The 21,180-nt window shown below is 36.9% G+C and overlaps 1 protein-coding gene across 2 annotated transcripts in view; it reads right to left on the reverse strand.

Annotated features, from left to right (window-relative positions):
- Window positions 1–6,536: 6,536 nt before the first annotated feature.
- Window positions 6,537–21,180, reverse strand: part of Slc16a9 (solute carrier family 16 member 9) — a 59,594-nt gene continuing 44,950 nt past the window's right edge. For both annotated transcript variants that reach the window (XM_076834423.1, XM_076834422.1), the window contains 3 exons: window positions 13,526–13,621; window positions 9,526–10,443; window positions 6,537–9,194 (listed from right to left, as the gene is read on the reverse strand). In XM_076834423.1, the coding sequence (XP_076690538.1) occupies window positions 9,016–9,194; window positions 9,526–10,443; window positions 13,526–13,621 (1,193 nt within the window). In that variant the 3' untranslated portion in view covers window positions 6,537–9,015. The remainder of the gene's footprint in view (window positions 9,195–9,525; window positions 10,444–13,525; window positions 13,622–21,180) is intronic.

The following is a 21,180-nucleotide window of genomic DNA, read 5'->3' on the forward strand; positions in this document are numbered from 1 at the left end:
TAGATGGGACCCAGAGCAATCTGATAGGCTTCTCGCCTCTTGTCCAAATTTCAGACACAATCTGTGACAAACAGACAACCTGGAGAGGTCAGAGAGAAGAAAGAACTCAGCTGGCGTCCACCTCCAGAAACCGAGGCAGGGCGAGGCTGCCCCAGGCTGTGAATGTACCAGGCTGTGAGAGCTAAGAGCCATCCTTCTCTCCCTTCCTGTTACCAGGAAGACATGGCACAGGAGAACAGATTCAGGCTGCTGCTCACTGTAGCTCCGTGCAGCAGGGCTGAGCCAGCTTCTAGAATCTGACCAAAGGAGAACCACAGCAGACAGGTCATCAGCAGTCCTGGGTACTCACCCTAGCCCTGTGCCTTGAGGAAATTCCCAAGCCACTGGAATCTTCCGTTTCCTTCTAAGTTCCCCCCCTCAGTGAAATAATCAGCAGCATCACCCTGGCCTACATCTGTGATTGGTATGCGGATCAGATGGGAAAATGAAGAACAGAGTACTTTGCAAGCCAGGCTGTACTGCAGAATCAAAGGAGGCTGTTTTTGTTTTTACACCCCCATCCATGCGACTGCCACCCAAAAGGTCCAACCAGAATGCCTTGTTCCAGTTTATTCCATTCAATGGAGATACCTTTCAGGGAAAGGGATCAACAGTTGGCCAGACATTTCAAGTTGTTTATCCAGGACTGTGAATTGAGTTTGCAAAGATTTGTCCACACTCTCCCAGGTCATCCCGGCAGTGAGTATCATGAATGATCAAAGTCAGGAATTCATTTTCAACCATGAGTCAAAGCAAAACAAACTGGCCCTGAATTTAAATCTCACTTAGGGATATAAGCAGAAATTTGGGGCTAATTGATACCATGCCCAAGTCAGGCAGCAGAGTTAATAATACTTTCATCATAAAGCTCCCTGAGAGTTGATATTGAAGGTTCCTAAACACTTTTCCCCATTCTCCCTTGAACCCACTCTCATCAGACACTTGTGTGCTGACTGCTCCTCCAAACTACTTTTCAAGGTCACCAAAGGGTCTCCATTCACACTGATGAAGTCAACCATGTGTGTACAGTCCTCACCTTACTTGACCCATCTGCGTCACTTAGCACAAATGGTCACTTCCTTCTAGAGTCACTTTCTTCACTTGGCTTCACAGACACTCTTCTCTCTTTTTCTTCCTATTTTACTAACTGGGTCATTTTCAGCCTCATTTGTTTGTTCCATCTTATCTTCCAATATTCTAAACAATGAAATGCCAAGGCCCAGTCCTTTCCCTGGTCTCTTGTCTCTCTCTTCCAGACTCGTGTCTTTACATATTAATATAGGACTGATAACTTGCACATCCACAGACAACATCCCTGAACTCCATGACTGACATCCATCTACCTACTCATCTGCACTTGAATGTATTCTTAACACATCCACAGCAGAATTCTTATTTGTATAACCTGCAGAACTTTTTCCATCTCAGCAAATGGCACCTCCAGGCTTTCAAGTGCTGAAGCCCCAAACCTGAAAGTATGCTTTCCTCTCTCCTTTACTCCCCACATTGAACCCATCAACAAATCTTATTGGTTTTACCTTCAACGGCCAGAGTCTGATTACCTCTCACCACCTATAATCTGTTCCCATTTATCCTGGTCTCCCAACTGAATAACTTTAATTTCTTCCTACCTTGTCTTTCTGCTTCTCCCCTTGTCTCCATACAATTGTCCTCAACAAAACAACCAGGACACTAAACAGATCGGCCAGTTTTCTCTTGTTCTTTCCTCCCTCATTTCCTGTCCATTCTCTCCCTCCCTCTCTCTTTCCCTGGTCTCACCCTCATTCAGTGTAAAAGCCAACATCCTTGCAGTGGATTCTGAGACCCTGTATGAAACCCATATGTATTTCTTTCTCTAATATCAACTCATCTTCATGTACTCTGCCTCCAGAGTTAATGCTCCTGCCTATACCCTTGGTACTTCATTCCTCTACATAGGTTGATATCTGCCTAGATGGTCTAAACTTGCTCTCTCCTTATCATGTCCTTATTCAAATACTTCCTCTCAGTGAAGTATTTCCTGCCAGTCATATTAAAAAACACAACATCAGAGCTGGGGTTGTGGCTCATCAGTAGAGTGCTCTTCTAGCACATGTGAGGCACTGGGTTCGATCCTCAGCACCAGCTAAAAATAAATAAATAAATGTCCAGCTACAACTAAAAACAAAACAAAAACACCATCATACCCCTGTCTGCCCACACTCACCCAATATCTATTTGGTTTTTTCCCTCTCTTTTTCACATGAAATCTAAGCTTTCTAGGGCCAGTATGTGAATCCTACATGGTAGGCAACCAGGGTTTGTGTGTGTGTGTATTTATGTGTGTACACATATATTTATATATACATATATATATATATATATATATATATATATATATATATATATATATTTATATTTATATATATACATATACACACACATACATATACATATAAGCAAGTACACTGAAGGCCCCAGTTTTCAGAATAAAAATAGCTGTCACGTAAAAATATGTGATTTCTCAGCATAGGGTACATGGATTTTAAGTTACATCCTATACTATTTGTTTGTAGAGGCTTTAGATGCACAGAAGGTATGACTTTGTGAGTTCGTACACTGTGGGTTGTGATCTAAGCATGTGAGTTGAAGGAGCTGTCTGTCTCACTGTGGCTTTATATGATTGCGAAAGAGAATTGGCCAGAAGTTCCTGCAGTATCAGCAGGTTTTCCTAAATTTCTTAGGAAAACTATAACAAAGCTGATTTAAAAGAAAAAATATTTAATAAATAGGATATTTAGCAACTTTGGGGGGGAAATAAATTTGATCCCTAACTCATTGTTTACCCCAACATCAATTTATGGTGGAGCAAAGGTTTATGTGTAAGAAATGAATCTGCGAAACTGCCCATTGCTGATTTCTTTCTTCTTCCTTGCTCTCAATACCTAGATTATGTTCAGATATTCTTCAGGGCCCTCCCAAATCCCAGTGTTAAATCTCCATGGGTCTTTTTGAGTTTTCTCTCTAATGCCATTGACTGCATTGGAAATGGGCCCGGGACATGATTCAGATCTGAGACTTGCGGTGGCCTTCTGAGATGATTTTCTACTTTGTCGGAACCTGCAGTCTGAGGAGGAACCTCCATTTTCTACCTCTGTAGCTGTCTACATGTGATATTTCAAAGGTGGACATATAGCCTTCTCAGGCAAGGAAGAGAGTTAACTCTGAAGCTTGTGACTGCAAAACAGAAAGACATAAGGAGCCTTGGTCCCGGATGACATCACTGAGCCACAAAATGAACTAGCTCCAGATTTTTTTGCTATGCAAAATAATAAATGCTCTCAATATACTTTAAGTTTTTAATTTGATATCCTGTAATTTATGGTGAAACAATCCTGACATGCATTTGTAAAAATAATCTTGGGGAGTGAGATTGGCTAAGATGTATTGTTATACTGTGTGCATATACACATATGTAACAACAAACCCCATCATTATGAATCCCTGTAATACACCAATAAAAAGTATGGGACAAAACCTGACATAATAAACTAAAAATATTATTTGAATGAAAAAAATAACAAGAAAAATTAATCTTGGGGTGGAGAAGTCCTTTCTAATTAAGACAAAAAACTCATAATGCAACAATAAGGGTTGGCAAGGATGGGGAGAAAGAGGCACACTCATACATTGCTGGTGCGACTACAAATTGGAGTAGCCAACATGGAAAGCAGTATGGAGATTCCTTGGAAAACTGGGAATGGAACCACCATTTGACCCAGCTATCCCACTCCTCGGTTTATACCCAAATGACTTAAAAACAGCATGCTACAGGGACACAGCCATATCAGTGTTTATTGCAGAACAATTCACAATAGCTAAACTGTGGAACCAACCTAGATGCCCTTCAAAAGATGAACAGATAACGAAAATGTGGTATATGTACATAATGGAATATTACTCAGCAATAAAAGAGAATAAAATCATGGCATTTGCAGGTAAATGGATGGAGTTGGAGAATATAATGCTAAGTGAAGTTAGCCAATCCCAAGAAACCAAATGCCAAATGTTTTCTCTGATATAAGGAGGTTGATTCATAGTGTAGTTGGGGGGGCATGGGAGGATTAGATGAGCTCTAGATGGGGCAGAGGGGTGGGAGGGGAAGGGAGGGGGCATAAGGGTAAAAAAGATGGTGGAATGAGATGGATATCATTACCCTAAGTACATGTATGAAGACACAAATGCTGTGAATATACTTTGTATACAACCAGAGATATGAAAATTTGTGCTCTGTGTAATATGAATTGTAATGCATTCTGCTGTCATATATAACAAATTAGAATGATAAAAAATACCACTTAGAAAAAATATATTTTCTCCTTTTTGCCAGGAGAAAGCATTAAAAGTAAATGACTCTATAGGACAAAAATACATGCAGTAAAAAGCAAGTAATGTCACTGTAATCTGCTGAGAATAGAATCCCAGAAGACTTGGCAAGACATTACATTCCCCCAAGAGTAAGTCTCAGAGGTGTCCTGGAAAGGCAGTGGGGTAAGGTGGCCCCTGAGCTCAAGCCCAATTAGCACTCAGTAAACAAATCAGATTAATTTCCTTTCTACCTAATTTCAAGCCCACTTTCTGAGCTGCTCACCTTAAACTTTTAAGGCAAAAAAATAAAAGTTCAAATTTCCATAGCAATTCAACTTGAAAGGTGGACTCTGTTTGACTAGTGGAGGAACAGCTTGTGTTTTGTTTTGTTTGCTGGGTGTCAGAGCTTCTGAATGGCAATTCCAGAAAAATCTGCTGAGTCATGAATCCCTGAGGATAAAAGATTTTGACAGAAACATTCTCCCGGGAGAGCAAGAGCTGTGACAGTTGGACAAGTTAAGGATAACAAAAGGCTCATTATTCTCCTAAATGAAGCCTGTTACTGCAATCATTCACCCCTCACCTGTGCCAGGAACACTGGCCGCCTCCTGCAGGTACTGAGAAGCCATAATCTTAGAATGGCCAAGAAGAACAAAGGCTAATGTTTCCTGGCTGTCTATCACATGCCAAGGATCTCTGTACTATTTAATTCTCAAAATAGCTCAATGGTGTGTTTTATAAATAAAGAAATGAGGCTTTGAGAGCTAACCATTTTCTCACTGTCACCCAGCTACAGGCACTGGACTAGGTAGGATTCGAACCCAGGCAATCTGCTTGTGGAATCACAACCTTCCCCAGTGTGTTTACTGCATCCCCAAATAGCACCCATGTGTTTGTTCATAGGTCTCTGATCATTTCACCTGGCTGGGCTAACTCCAAACTCAAAGAGGGATCTTACTAACTGCACTTCTGACAAAATTAATCAGACAGCAAAAGGTCCCAAGATTTTGATCAGAGAGAAAAAATGGTGTAGCACAGCTAATGTAAATTGTGTTTTTTTGTGTGTTTAATGTACTACTCCTTTTCAGTAAAAGTAAGAATTATTTCCTTCAAAATAGAGCTCTCGTTCATTTCCTGGAACATCCTGATGGTGTTGAGGTTACCTGAGGTCATGGAACTTCTAGATCAGCACTTGCCATCCAGTCATGAACTCCCCATGCTGAATGGCAGTACTTGGGAATTGTTCCTCATGGGGCCTTACAAGTTAGTGGCTGAAACTGTCTCCTGAAAACAAGATTGCCCTAGAGACAATGAGATCAGCACCTGGATCCTTAAGGCTCATCCTGAGAGGGAGGAGGCAGAAAGGAGTGAGGAACTGCTAAAAAAAAGTCAGGGTGGAGGGCGACTGACAAACTCTACACCACACTCCCTGAACTCAGCTGCAGGCACTTCCAGGGTCCAAAAGTATCTTTCAAGTCAAAAAAGAAATATTTTATTCCAATCAATATGATTTTGTTAAGTATTTTTTTTGAATGCTGAATCTTAGGAAAAAGGGCAAGTCCTGAATAATTATTTATATAACTAGCAGAAGGGTCGCAAGTTTGAGGACTGCCTGGGAAATTTAGTGGGAGACCCTGTCTCTAAAGAAAATGGAAAGGGAATGTAGCTCAGTGGTGGAGAGCTTGTGTAATGTATGTGTAGGTCCTGGGCTCAATTCCCAGTAGTGTAAAAAAGAAAAAGAATTCCAAAAATGATTAGGCTTTCATGGTGGCATGCACTTGTTTTCCCACTGTAGTACTAGCTACTTGGGAGACTGAGGCAGGAGTTTGGGGCCAGCCTAGACAACATACCAAGACCTCATCTTAAAAAAAAAAAAAAAGCCTTAAATGATTGGTGGGATCATTATTAAGAATCTAAAAATAATGTGTCTTTTCCTCAAGAGGATTCTGCAGGTCTGATATATTAACTTTGGGGCAGGCAATGATCAAATTAGTTAAGCAATTTGACTTTTGAATATACTGTTACCTGGTCATCAAATTCTGGAAGTCTGAATTACATTATGAAATGTATATTTGCATTCAAGTGAAGTGGCGCTATAATTGGGAAGAAAACTAATAAGACAGAAAGCAACCAAACTGATACAAAACAAACTGATGTAAAAATATTTATTGTGACTTAAAATTCATTCCCTAGACAATGGATAATGCCCACATTGAATGGTATTAGTAGACACGGTGGATACATTTGGATAATTATTAACATTGATGAATGCAGAGACATCACAAAAGTCAAACTTTTTCAGATTACTTTCTAGAACATAACATTGGCAAAAAAGGAACTTTCAATACAAAAACATGTAGCTGTTTTTTTTTCTTTTAAATGTCACTCGTTCATTTATTTTGCTAACCTTGAAACTGACTAAAGAATGAGGTACAGAAAACTTTCCAGAAGTCTGAGTATGGAGCAGAAGTCCAAGAGGACTTGGAGCCCCTTTATTGCATACTGAGTAGGATTAACTCAATTATGAATTCTCCATACTCCAGGTTTACTACACAGGAAAGTACTATTTACCTACCTCACAGAGGTGTTGCGAGGGCTCAGATTAATAAAGTGCCTCAGATGCCTTTGAAGAAAGGCAAAACAGAAGTACAAAAATAATCATGTATTTCAAAAGAAATGAAAAGACAATTTTGGCACAATGGGAAGGATTCTGTTTAAAGAATACTTGGCTATTTATAAAAACCTCAGACCTTGTGGTTTTGTTTTTGTTTTTTTAAGAGAATAAATGTGTACTTATTGTCTATCTTTTTAACAGTCATTTGCAACCCAGGCCTTATTATTAGAATCATTTGTAGAGTTTGTTAGAAATAGAGATGCTTGGCCACAGCCAAATAGACTTACAGAATTAAAACATTCAGAATTAAAATTTCTAAGCATATCCATGTCCCTATAATTTTTGAAGGATCTATAGGAGATTCAGATACATGCCAAAGTTTAAAACCCCATTTCTTTAGAGGGAAAAACTATCAATTTATTAAACATTATTTTCTTTCTAGAACATTGTTCTTAAGATTAAGTGAGATTGGAAAGGGTATCAACCTATCAGGATGTTTTTACCTTCCCATGTTCCACACAGACTCAAAGCGCGCACGCGCACACACACACACACACACACACACACACACACATGCACGCATGCACACATGCTCATACACACACCACACACTTTTCAGTTCTGCCCTTGAATTAAAAAATGATAGTGGTAAGATCTGATAATAGCAAATAAATGCTTTATCAGGAAGTTATGCAAAGGTTTGCAACCCATCACCACTGTGCCCAAAGCAAATGGATATTTGCTACTTGCTAGGAGGAATGGTTAAAAAATACATTTCCAATTTGGAAATGGGTAAAATCAGCACTTCTTGTGAAATTTCAGCTGAATGGATGATGACAAACACAAGTGAGTGAGGTTCTAGCGGACAGCCATGAAGAAGGGCTCTGGTGGCTGCTGCTGGAGTTTGCCTGCATCTCAGCAAACACCTTAGGAATCAAAACAGTTGATGCACCATGGGCCCCAAACACCTTGTGAGTAGTTCAAGGTAAATAAAATAGAATAATGGAAACTGATGACTATAATTTAAAATATCTTTTTTTAAGTGATCAGTTTGTTCTACTGTTTAATGCTATTTTCTGCCCGTTTGTTTGTTTGACAGTACTGGAGATTAAACCCAGGGGTGTTCAAACCCAGAGCTATATCCTCAGTCTTTTATATTTTATTTTGAGACTGGCTTTCATTAAATTGCTGTGGCTGGCCTAGAATTTGCAATTCTCCTGCCTCAGCTTCTTGAGTCACAAGGATCACATGCATGCACCACCATGCCTGGTCTAATGTAGTTTTTATAACCACTTTTATTTCTGGAAATGAAATGGCTTTGATGTCTTCTACTGACTAGCAGCAGGTGTAACAGAGAAGGAAGTAATTTACTCCCTAGTGACCTTCACACATATCCCATCATGAGGCTTGTATCAGTTTTATTTTTTTTTTATTTTTAATTTTGGGGGATACTGGAGATTGAACCTAGGGATACTTTAACAATGGGCTACATTCCAGGCCTTTTTATCTTTTATTCTAAGAGGAGGTCTCACTAAGTTGTCCAGGTAGGCCTGAAACACAAGATGCTCTTGCCTCAGCTTCCTGGGTTCCAGAAAGTATAACTGGTGTGTGCCACCACACCCAGCAGGCATCAATTTTAAAATTGAAGAGAGCCCTCTGGGTGTTTTGTAGTGGAACTAAGGGGGGTTGGCAAAGAATTTATACTTCTTTACGCAGAGAAAATCTTCAGAGGCTGGTCAAATGTTTTACAATATGAAAAACTAATGAATAATAGTAGAACAGAATAGTCTACTTTGGGGGAGGGAGGGAGGGGAAACATATAGGAGACAGAGGCTACACATACAGTACATAAAGAATAAAATCTGTTTTTAAAAAATCCACATTCAGAGTCAGCCACAGTGAAATTTTGTTGTGAGAAAACAGTCTTTAGCTGAAGAGAATTTGCTTGAGAATTTTTTAAAAATATGTTTTGCTCTATGGTATCAAATGGCAAAAGAATGGCTTCCAATGTTCCTCTAAACATTAGAAGCAACTTTGTACAAAAACGTAGTTGGAGTTGGCTTAGGGAGTTTGTTGTTGCAGGTATCCCAGGACGGCAAGGCTGCCAGCAGCAGAATAAAACCTCCCAGCAGAACACAGAAGCCACTAAAATAAAATGCAATGTCATAGGTCTGGGTCCAGTCATAAAACCAACCTGAAATGACAGTAAGAAAAAAGTGAGTTTCATAAAAATAGTACGAATACCAACCCCATATCCAAGTTTCATCAATTTTATATGCAGTTAGGATTAGGAAAGTTTTCTATATGTTATCCAATCTACTTCTAACATGGGTGGGCAGACATTTCTCCCAAATAAAGAATGGGAGCCACTCTGGAGAAAGTATGTTTGGTTCCTCAACTATATCAAAGTGATCTTGAATAATGTTGTGCAAATCTGCACTATTATTACAATCTGTATTTCTTTATCTGGAGATGTCACAATGAAGAATAGTAAAAGTGAATTGACTTGAACAGAAATATCTTACCAACAATTGGTGGTCCAAGGCTATTTCCAAGTCCAGCAAAAAACATCAATATTCCATAGGCATGAGCTAGTTTTTCAATTCCCACAGTATTCGTGGTCACATATGGAAAGATGGACCAGTTACCAGTAAGGAACCCCAGGATCGCAGAAAGTATTGCTAATGTGACATAACTTTTGGCAAATGGAATTGCACACAAGGTCAGGCCCATGATTATTAAGGTAGCTACATAAAGATATAAGGTGTTAATCCACTTGAAGTCAGCCAGTATTCCTAAAAGGAGCTTGCCAACTGCCGTCATAATGCCTATAATGGAAATAAGAGGCATAAAAAACTCCTCTTCTTTCACATTCGAACTTCTTGCTACATCTTCCATAAGTAATGAAGGTGGAAACCCTCCAATGTCAAAAAGGAAGATGGCGATGAAAAGGGCTGAAAATACTTTGTTTTTAAAGAGAGACACCGTCTCGCCACAGTAGTTTTTATATAATTGCCACTTCCTCTTGGCAAGCTGTTTGCAAAAATATGTCTGTTCAGCAACTTTCTTTTTGTACGTTTCAGGCTCTTTTGTGTGAGTCATTGATGTGGAGTTTTTATGAAGTAGATTGTCCTGTTTCCAGTCACCATTGGCCAAAGTGCCCTTGCGCTTTTCCTCGCTACTATAGCTCTTTTCAAGAATGTGAATGTTTTCTTCCAGGTTCTTTTCTTTTTCACTGTAAATGGAGTATGTCTCTGCCACATTTTCCAGAGCCGTTTTTTCAGGTAAAGGGCAATCAGAAGCCTGGAGGGGTCTCATCAGACTGCCACAGGCTAATATATTTAAAGCTAGAGCACCCACAATTAGCAAGCACCCATCTAGTCCATAGAACTCAATCAACATCCTCTGCAGGGCTGCATAAATGAAAAGGCCAACACTTGAACCTGAAAGGGAAATGGGGGCTGTTTAGTCTTAGGTTCCTATAATTTGGGGCTCTCAGCACAAACATTAGTATTTATCACAATTCAATTTATATTTACTCTGATATTCATAGGTACCTCCATGTTAAAATCACAAGAATAATAAAGATAACAATTGCAACAACAGTAATACTTATATACAATGTTTATATAATTCTGCTAATAGTTTTTTCTATTTAATCCTTTAAATAATCCTGTTGAGTAGTTCCTGTTATTATCTCTAAATTACAGATGAAGTAACTGAGGACTAGAAAGCTTGAGAAATTTGCCAGAGATCACAAAGCTATAAATAATGAGTAGGATTCATCCTCAATTGGTCTGATTCCAGGAGCCCATATTCTTAATAAATATCATTATGTAACTACTTTTTGCATTTATTATGTGCCAAACCCCATGAAACATGTATTTATTGCCACTGAAAAAGCAAACTTTCATATTTTATTTTTGAGACGAATAATACAGCTTAGTTTTAGCTTAGTTTTAGGATATTTATAGTGGTTTGTTAGTTAAAATCCATTACTAAATCACTAGAATGACTGATTCATATTTTAACACATACAAAATTTGGAGAAGAGTAAAGTAGAATTTGATACAGTATTTTAATTACAAAGTGTGCAGTTTTGTATATCATGTAATAGGACATATATGCCTCCTTTTCAGCATTAATCATACTCAACACACCAGAATGCCAAGTTATATTGACTCAATTAATTTGCACTGTTCTCATCTGGTTCTAATTTTGTTTTTAATTAAATATCAAGTATTTTAAAATTTAAGTATCATTGGAAAATGTCATATGAAAAAGCAAGAGAAATATAAACTGATCAGTTTTTTAAAAGTCTACACAGTTTGACCATATATTTAAAATGGATCTCTATCAAATTATATCATAAGCCCAACAGGACACCAGTGGAAACATGCTCTGACACATGAATGATGACATGGACATGCTTGTTGTAAAAACCCATGTTATTAAAAAATGGATTTTATAAATAACTGAATAGCTCAGTGTCATGGAGTTGTAAGAAAATTGTTTTCTTAGAGACCTCAGTTGTCCCTTTCTACTTCACTCCTTAATTCCCAAGGGAGGAAAAAATTCTTTTCATGCAGACATTAATTGATGACTCAGGTTAATGTAAAGGCAGCTAAAATAGTACCGTTGGTGGGAGAGTAAGTACCCTTGCATTTTTCCTCTTACTGTAGAACTTTACTGACTGTTGAGAGTAATAGAAGAAAAATTTAACTCTATCTTTGTAAAAGTGGCACATGACAAACTAAAATGATTGAATGTAGCAGAGCAACTACATAGACCATTGTTCTACATTAGCATCCATTAACTGTCAATTTGTGATTTTTTTTTCCTACCACTAATTTTGTATAGATGCTAACAAAATGTGATACCCATTATATATGTATTGACCTAAACCCAAGAAAATAAATAACTTTCTCATTGTTTGTCAACCAGTTAATCTACAAACATCTTAAAATATAAGAAAACATATCAAATAGATATTGTTAGACACCTGTGATATGCTAATTGTACGACAGGTAAGGGAAAATCAAACTATACACCGCAGGCTGCATCCCACAAGAACATGGTTATGGCTTTAAAAGATGCAGGAATTCTTTCAGTGTAAGGGACAGAAATCTAAGAATTTCCTTGTGCAATTTTATAAACTATAAGACTCTAATTTTAAATCTTCAAAAAGAACACCCTAATTGGAAAAATGGTCATGTAAAGAACAAAGTAAAATAAAACACTGATTTTGCTTTCATTCTTGTCTAGGTTATACATTATTTAAAAGAGGGAAAATATTAATTGGTGCTCAGGGAAACTGAAATAGCATGACTGAAAAACATGAGTTAATCAAACTCATGTGTTGATTAATTCATTGACAACCTTTCTGTAAAGGGCCAGAGAGTAAATATTTGAGGCATTATGGTTTCTATAAAACCTGTCCAAATACTCAGCTCTGCCGGTAAAGCATGAAAATAGCCAGACACGATCCATTAAGGAAGGAGCATAATTGAATTTCAATAAAACTTTATTTATGGACACTGAATTTCATATAATTGTCATATGCCATGAAATATTCTTCTTTTGATTTTTAAAAATGTCAAAACCATTCTTAGCTCCGGAGGTATATAAAAAACAGTGCACCAGAATTGATCTTTGGGCATCCATTTACCAACCCCTGTCCCACCCACCACAAAGAAAGATGGTGTACCTAAAATTTTGTTTTCTGCCTACATTTTTCTTCGTTTCAACTAAATCAAAATATTTTTTATATTTAAAATATTTTGATTTGAGGTTTCTTTTTAATTAAAAAAAATTCTACAGTGACTTTTCTTTTGCTTGCCTGAAGGTAGATTACTTTCACTGAAGGTAGATTCGTGCCTCTTCCTAATCTCACCTCACCTAGCTCTCATGAGCTGAAATTAAAAATGCCTCCAAATCTGAATGTTCATAATTGTTCCATTTTGATAAGCATTCTATACAGCATTCTCTGCTTCTCTTAGCAAAGCCCTCCCAGCATGGGGCTCTGAATATACTGGACCCATAAGCTTCCTTTTTATATATTATGTTGTACATACAATGCCCCAGAATTTTCATATATGCATCTTAGTCGGGTTTTTGTTTGCTTGCTTGGTTTTAGTACTATGGATTTAACCCAGGGGTGCTTTACCATTAAGCTATATCCTAAGCCCCTTTACCTAAATTTTGAAACAGAGTCTCACTAAGTTGCTGAGGGCCTAGCTAAATTGTTGAGGCTGGCCTCAAACTTGCCATTCTCCTTTTCTCAGATTCTCGAGTTTCCCGGATTACAGGTGTGTGCCACAATACCCAGAGATTTTAGTGCTTCTTTGAAAGCTACTCCTCTATTTACAGTGGAAAATTAAATCTCCTTCTAGGAGTAGAGTAAAAAAAAAAAAATTTGCTACATGATTGTTAGCTGGATAGTGATTGGTTCAACATATCTGTTCTTGGTAACTTTTGTCTAGAGGGATGACTAGTGGTAATACTGTACTTATTTTGAAAGTGTACCTGTTGAAATCAAGCCAAGTGCAAGGCCTCGTCGGCTGTCAAAATACTGGCACGTAATGGTCACTGTTGCAGTGTATAATAAGCCACATCCGAGACCTAAGCATAAGAACATATTACACATATTAAGACAGATTGAAATACTTCAATTAAAAAAAAGGAAAGGAGAGGATCAGATAAAAGAAAGAGGGAAGAAAGAAGAAAGGAATAACCAAGTATTTCCAATGGGACATTACTACTGCTGGATAAAACCTCAGAGTTCAGGTTCTTGGATCCCTCCATCTGTGTTACTTTTGATGCCCCCGTGGAAAAATTGGGCAGTTTTCACCCTACACCTACCTTGAGGTCAGGGTCAAATTTTTAAAAATCTAATTTCTAAAGCATAAATCAATCATGCAAATGTCATTTAAGACATCATGAGGAGACAGAGAAAACGGTTCAAATATACACCAACTAGTAAAATTTAACCAAACTTCCCACTGAGTATCTGTTTCTCTTTCAAGTCAATACCCCTAACTCAGTGTTCCTCCTCTAGGTACCCTAAACAGTTTCTAGATAACTCCTTTCCAAAAGCTACTTTGTTGGAGCTTGGCTTATCACCCAGTCTGCAAAGCAAAGGTCTCAGGCAGTTCTTCTGGGGTGCTCAATCATCCCATAACAGAACAATTAATATTTGTAAGTCTTCATCTTTTAGGGATGCACACTTTATAATTTAGAAGAAGCATGTGGTGATGATGCATTTAATTTAGTCTAAAGCAACTTTGGGGTAAAAAAGCAAATATGATAAAATACTAAAAATTGTTAAATTTAAGTAGTGGTTATTTAAGTATGATTATTTGCTACACTATTCTGTAATGTCCTGTAAATTTAAAATTTTTCATCATTAAAAAATTTTACAACTAAATTTCCCTTCTTGAGTCTTAAAGGTAATATTTGTCTCCAAATTATATCCAAGTCTCTTGTTTGTTAGCACAATCCTTTTCTATCTATGAAGTATCTGATAACCCCAATGTATTTTTCACAAAATTCTCCTTTTTCTCTAATGCATTTACGTTTTGCCTGTCTTTTTCAACATTATGACTTTGAGGCTCACTCTAAGCCAAGAGGAAAACTGAATTTTAACCATGACCCATTAAGTGAATTAAGATCTTTTCCAGGTTGGGCAGTGGTGCATGGCTATAATCCCAGTGATGCAGGAATCTGAAGCAGGTGGGTTAAAGCATGACCCTGCTCAAAGTAATTAATAACAACAACAACAACAACAATTTTACAAAATAACTCGGGATATAGCTCAGTAGTAGAGTGCTCCTGGGTTCAATCCTCAGTACCATAATACTTTATTTTGTATGTTTGAGGGGGAAAAAAATCTCACTAATTTAAACATTAATTGGATTAATTTATACAGCTGTCATTACAACATATAGAACACTTCATGATGTAAAGTAATACTAGTTCTAAAAAGTCAATTTTGTGAAACCAGAAAGTGTCAACCTTAACTGAGACTCTTTTTGAATGCTTTTGGAGGAGAAATGGATTTAATTTTCTGTGATTTGATTGTCAGGGTTCTATTAAATATGTGGCATTGGAGACATGAAAAAAGACATTTCAGATTTCTAAATGCCAATGCCAACAATGTTGAGACAACAACTTTTAAATTTTTAACCTTAGATTACACAGAATTTTTGAAAAATAATTTCAAGTTCATGGATGTCAAATAAGATTATTTCACTTTTTTCATTTGTTTTTTTAACTTATTCTTGAATTTTACCGATTTCTAGAAGTTGCAATGCACTCAAGGAGAAATCATCTCAACTGCATTATTAATGGAAACTATTGTCAGTATTTAACAGTGCATGAAAATCTCAAAATATGACTAATTTAGAATTGTTAGCATTTTGTAATACTATGTACTCTGCATTTCCAGTTATTTTCTTTGTGCTTTTAATAGCATTTTCCTAATGCTTATGCTATTTATTTTTTTTAACCTAGCAGAAATTTAAAATGTATTTTATTCAAAGTTTTCAGAAATGCAGAAAGTAGCACATTACTCTCACACCTCTATTAGGAAGATCTTAAGTCAACAGTTATTAAAGAGAGGTTGTGAAGAACTACAGTCTCTGAGATGCACTCATGGAGTCTATGAAGCCAAAAATATTGTTACAAGAATGCCAAGATGTTGTTTACTTTTTTCACTGTGTTCATATTTATGCTGATGGTACAGAAAAAAAGATGGCAAAAAATTGCAAGACTTAGCAGAAATCAAGGTATTTGTACCAAACTTCATATCTCATAGGCTTTACCACCACACACTCACAGTGAAATCAAACAAAATTGCTTTAAATGCTTCGTCTGTTTTATAAAAATTGCTCTAAAGACAAGCATTTAAGCAATTATTTCAGTAGCCAGCTAAAATAGCCACTGTTTTTTTTTTATATAACCCTGTGTTTTTTATTTGTACAATGTCTAATAAATAAACTGTGATTATTCACTCTGAGTATTTGGTAGATATTTCCTTAAAAATGGATTAACAAGGGAAGCAAGTGACAGTAATTGCCACCAGTGATAAAAGCCAAATTTTCCAGTTAAAAAAAATAGAATTTTAGAAAACTTAGTATCTTGCACCATGAATTTTATAGCTTTCCAACACATAAAGATTTTCTAATGAGCTTGTTGGTAATATTAATGAAAGTGATTTTTGAAATATCTTAATATTTTTAAAGTTCTTGAATTACTGAGAAAACTAATGTTTTTCAAATAAATAATAATAATTGTTATAAAGTCAAGTTTGAAAAAAATAATCAAGTTACAAAATAAATGAGTTTAATATAACAAAGTACAAAAATGTATACTGATGTGGTATCAGGTGCACATTGCAATTAATCTTTTAGGAAACTATCTCCTACAGAATTTTCATATAGTATCAAAGAATATGTCTACTTGACTGAAAAAGCTATTAAAAACACTTCCCTTTTCTACCTTGGTCTTTCTGTAAGACCAAATTTTCTTCATAAAACTCAAAGCATAAAACATGAGTTAAAAAAAAAAACATATTGCAACAGAGTCAGTACAGGTATACATATGAGAACCTATGTCTTCTTTGAAACTAAGTACTAAGAGATTTTCAAAAGTTTGAAAACAATATCACTCTTCTCAGGCTGGGGGTGTAGCCCAGTGAAAGAGCACCTGCCTAGCAAACCCAGGATCTGGATTTGACCCCTAGCACTACAAAACAAAATAAAACAAAACAAACAAACAAAAAAAGCAACAATAACAAAAACATTCTTCTTACTAGATTCTCACTGAATTTTGTTTTGTTTTAGAAAACAGAGTTATTTCATATAATAAATGTGTTATTTATGTTAACATGTACTGGGTTTGCTTTCTTTAAATGAATTACTAAGCAAATATTTTTAAAATTTCTTATCTTGTATGCAGTAAGTTTTTATAGAATAAAGAAAAATATAATCCACATAATCAAAAGATCCTTGGGGTCCTAAAGAAGAAAGTAAGATGAAAACATCTGGTAACTACTGCTTTAAAGCATTCCCTGGTCCTAATCAATTTTGATCAGACTCAAAAAATTGATGAGCATTGATCTCCAGTAGAAGCATAATTTTAAAATAAAATATCCACACTGCTGACAATTCAAAGCATAAAACATGAGTTAAATACAATTGTTTCCCTTTGCTTAAATAATTAAAACTAAATATAGTTAGATGTTCTAACATTTATTTTCCACATTCTTTGTTTGATTTCACACATCTTTGGGTAAGACCACAATTCCAGAGGCCTCTTTTCCCCATCTCCTCATATCTACAAAAGTTGTCAGATCAAAGCAGAGTCACTTTTGTCCATCCATAACCAGAAACTAAATAAAGGTGGGAAGTTATAAAAGAGAGGATCTCATGTATGAATGCAAGAACTATTCACAAAAGATACTGCCAGATCTACAACTCTGCAAAAAGGCCATGAGAACCAGAAAGAAAGAAAGAGAGAGAGAGGGAGGGAGGGAGAAGAGAAGTAGAGAGGGAGGGAAGGACAGAGAGCAGGGGAGGGAAGAAGGGAGAGAAGGAAAGGAAGGAAGGAGGAAAATCTTCTGCAAGGACATCCACCCAACAACTGGGCAGATGCCACCCTTGTTATTGATTCTTGTAGCCAAGGATCTTTGTTCCAAAAAATCCTATATAATCCTCCTCATTTCACCTTTAAAAACTTCCTCTTCCTTCAACCTCCTTAAATTATGCTCATCATTTTCTATGGCATGAATATTCCCATTTCAATGATAGTATACTCTCAAATAAGCTTGATTGATCTTTAGAGAATCTCTCTCTGATTGTTATTTAGGTTAGCACATCCAGCTGTTTATCACACCCACTCTCTGCATTATCAACCACCATCATCTCTCTCTGCACTGCTACTGCCTCATTTGACTTCCTCCAGCTTTTCTGATCTGACTATGGCCTCCTAATTAGTAGTTGTCTCAACCTACAGTGCTTTCCCCACCAATCTAAGCTGCTTCCCAACGGTACTCATTACATCATGCTCCTGCAATAAAGACTACATAAAACTTTTTCTCCTCAGGCCTCTATTGCGCACCATGCTTTGCTATATTTACAGCTCCCCATGTGACTCGTGGAGAGAGAGAGAGAGAGAGAGAGAGAGAGAGAGAGAGAGAGAGACAGAGAGAGAGAGACAGAGAGAGAGAGACAGAGAGAGAGACTGCTGTTATCCATTCTATCTCATGCTTCTAAGCATCTGGGCTCTGAAATGTCTTCCTCAAACTACCCTTCCAATGGATATGCAGCTGTCTTTTAAGACTCCTTTAAATTTCCACACCCGCTTCCTGCACATACATAGTACACCAGTGCTGAATGCTGGTTTCACTTCACTATTGTACTTACTGTGTTACATTTATAATTCTATCGTTTTATGGTATTGCATAGATTTAACCTCAGATTGTATTAGAAAATCTTAGTTCTTTATTACAACTGCATATCCATGATGATCAAAAGACTATCTTTAATGATATAACCATTTAAAAGGAGTGGAGGAGAGGCTTGTAAAATTCTACTTTTGCCACAATTAGAGTAAGAAAGTTAGATGAAAATGAATTTTTCTCCTTCTATATGAGTGGATTATACAGATATCAAGAAAATTAAGGAAGATCAAACTCAACAATTTGACAAAGTCCTTAGCAACTTAGTGAGACTCTGTCTTAAAATAAAAAATATAAAGCACTGGGAATGTGGCTTAGTGGTTAAGTGTTGAGAGCCATCCATGGCCTATGTGTGAACTACACCAGCACTGCAGCCTTTGAATAGGAACATCTGGTATTTGGTAACTTCCCGTGGCAATCGCACAAGGTAAGATAGCCCAAGTACATGTGAATTTCTATTCAGCTCTGCCTGGTCCCACTCAGCACTGGAGATGGGGTAACCTGGTACAGCCACACAGCCTCTCAGAGATAGGTGTGACCGGCCAAGATGCCAATCAACCTGCTGACTGCAGGGCTTAGAGAAGCAAGACTCCACCCCTGAAACCTTATCCCTGCCTTTGATGTACTCCCTTAAATAAATCACAGGAGCCAAATTTTAATTGTCTAGCTCCAGCTCCTGTGTAGACTGGATCTATCAGGCACTCTGCTTCAAAACTATAATTCTGACTCTGTTTCTTATTTTTTCACTAATTATTTCTGACTTATTTTCTCTAGTGGCTTATATCCTCCTGAGCAAGAAAAAGGACCCCCTGGTGAGGAAATGGTGACCTCCCCATAGTTAAGTGCTTCTGGGTTTAATCCCTGGTACCAAAAAGAAAGGAAGGAAAGAAGGGAGGGAGGAAGAGAGTGAGGAAGGGAGAAGGAAAGATAGAAAATGAAGGAAGATGAAGGAAAAGAAATTGGATTTTTCCAAAAATCAAGAAGGGGGTATTAAGAAAATCATAAACAAGCAGCCAAGAGACAATATATTCCATAGAAAAGAGAATTCTGCAGAAACAAATTAGTTTGGAATTATGCTTTTCAGAAAAAAAAATTATTAGAAAGAGAATTCAGCAATTCACTAATGGTACATTTTCTACATTACCATCCCCTGTCCCATCTAATCTCCAATCTCACACCACACTGTCTTCTTCTAATTTAGTAAAGTTATTGAGAAAATAGGAGTCTAAATTACCAGGATTGACTGTAAGGCTTACAGTTATTTGAAAACTAGACACAATTTTATTTGAGCTGAAAAAGAAAAAACCTAAATAGGATAACATACTTTTAAGACGATATTTTTTAAAAGATCTACTATTAAAGAGAATTATGCCAGTTAACATACTTTAATAATTATTTTGGCCTTTTAGGTTGAAATTAGATATCCAATATAGGTTTGATTCCTTTTTTAATATTCTTTAATCGATTACACAAGTACTTTTGATTCAGTACAGCTTCTTGGACAGCCAAAACTGCTGCCATAGTCTTGAAGTCAGAAAGGAATTTAAGAATAAAGGAACAACTGGGTGCAGTGGCACCTGCCTGCAATCCCAGTGAACCTGGAGGTTTAGACAGGAGCATTGCAAGTTCAAGGTCAGTCTCAGCACCTTAGGGAGACCCTATCTTGCAATAAAAAATAAAAAGAGCTGGGGATATATCTCATTGGTAAAGTATCCAGGTTCAATCCACAGTACCCCAAAACAAATAAGAAAATAGAAGAAATAGAAGTCATGAAACATGTTTACAGACTGACAGTTGGGAATTGGCTATGGCAGCCCATGGTCTGACCCCAGAGCCTGCCTGTTAGCATTAGCTCTTTGCCTAGGCCATACCCTCTACCTTATGAGCCATTTAGTTCTTTCCAGACACATGAGAGTTCTTAGAGTATGATTCTTCGCAACACTTGGGTTCAGTAAATGCTACGTTTAGACTGAACTTTCCTTGTTTTTTTGTTTTTTTGTTTTTCCTAAGGAGCTCATGATACAGAAAGGAGATGAGTTTTGACTGTATAGTAATTTCCTAACATTTCTTTTTCAACTGGATACTTTACTTCAAATGGTAACAGAATGGAAGTGGTGTTGTACATCATTATTCCATTTCTCTGTCCCACAAATATTCTATGAGCCCTGTATCATGAACATATAAAAAAGTAAAATCACAAAGAAGCCAATTATGGGAGTAAGTATTAATAATATACTAGCAAGGAATAGCTCGCAGGACCCCAACAATTACCAGAGTGAATGATTTCTTTTTTTTTCATTATTTTTTTTATTATTAGTTGTTCAAAACATTACAAAGTTCTTGACATATCATATTTCATACATTTGATTCAAGCGGATTATGAACTCCCATTTTTACCCTATATACATATTGCAGATTCACTTCAGTTACACATCCACTTTTTTACCTACTGCCATACTAGTGTATGCTGTATTATGCTGCCTTTCCTATCCTCTACTATCTCCCCTCCCCTCCCCTCCCTTCTCCTCCCATCTTCTCTCTCTACCCCATCTACTGTAATTCATTTCTCTCTCTTGTTTTCTTCCCCTTTACCCTTACTTCCTCTTATATGTAATTTTGTATAACAATGAGGGTCTCCTTTCTTTACCATGAAATTTCCCTTCTCTCTCTCTTTACCTCCCGCCTCTCATCCCTATTTAGTGGTGATCTTCTTCTCATGCTC

The sequence above is a fragment of the Callospermophilus lateralis genome, chromosome 15 (genome assembly GCF_048772815.1).
Source record: "Callospermophilus lateralis isolate mCalLat2 chromosome 15, mCalLat2.hap1, whole genome shotgun sequence".
Taxonomy (NCBI): Eukaryota; Metazoa; Chordata; class Mammalia; order Rodentia; family Sciuridae; genus Callospermophilus; species Callospermophilus lateralis.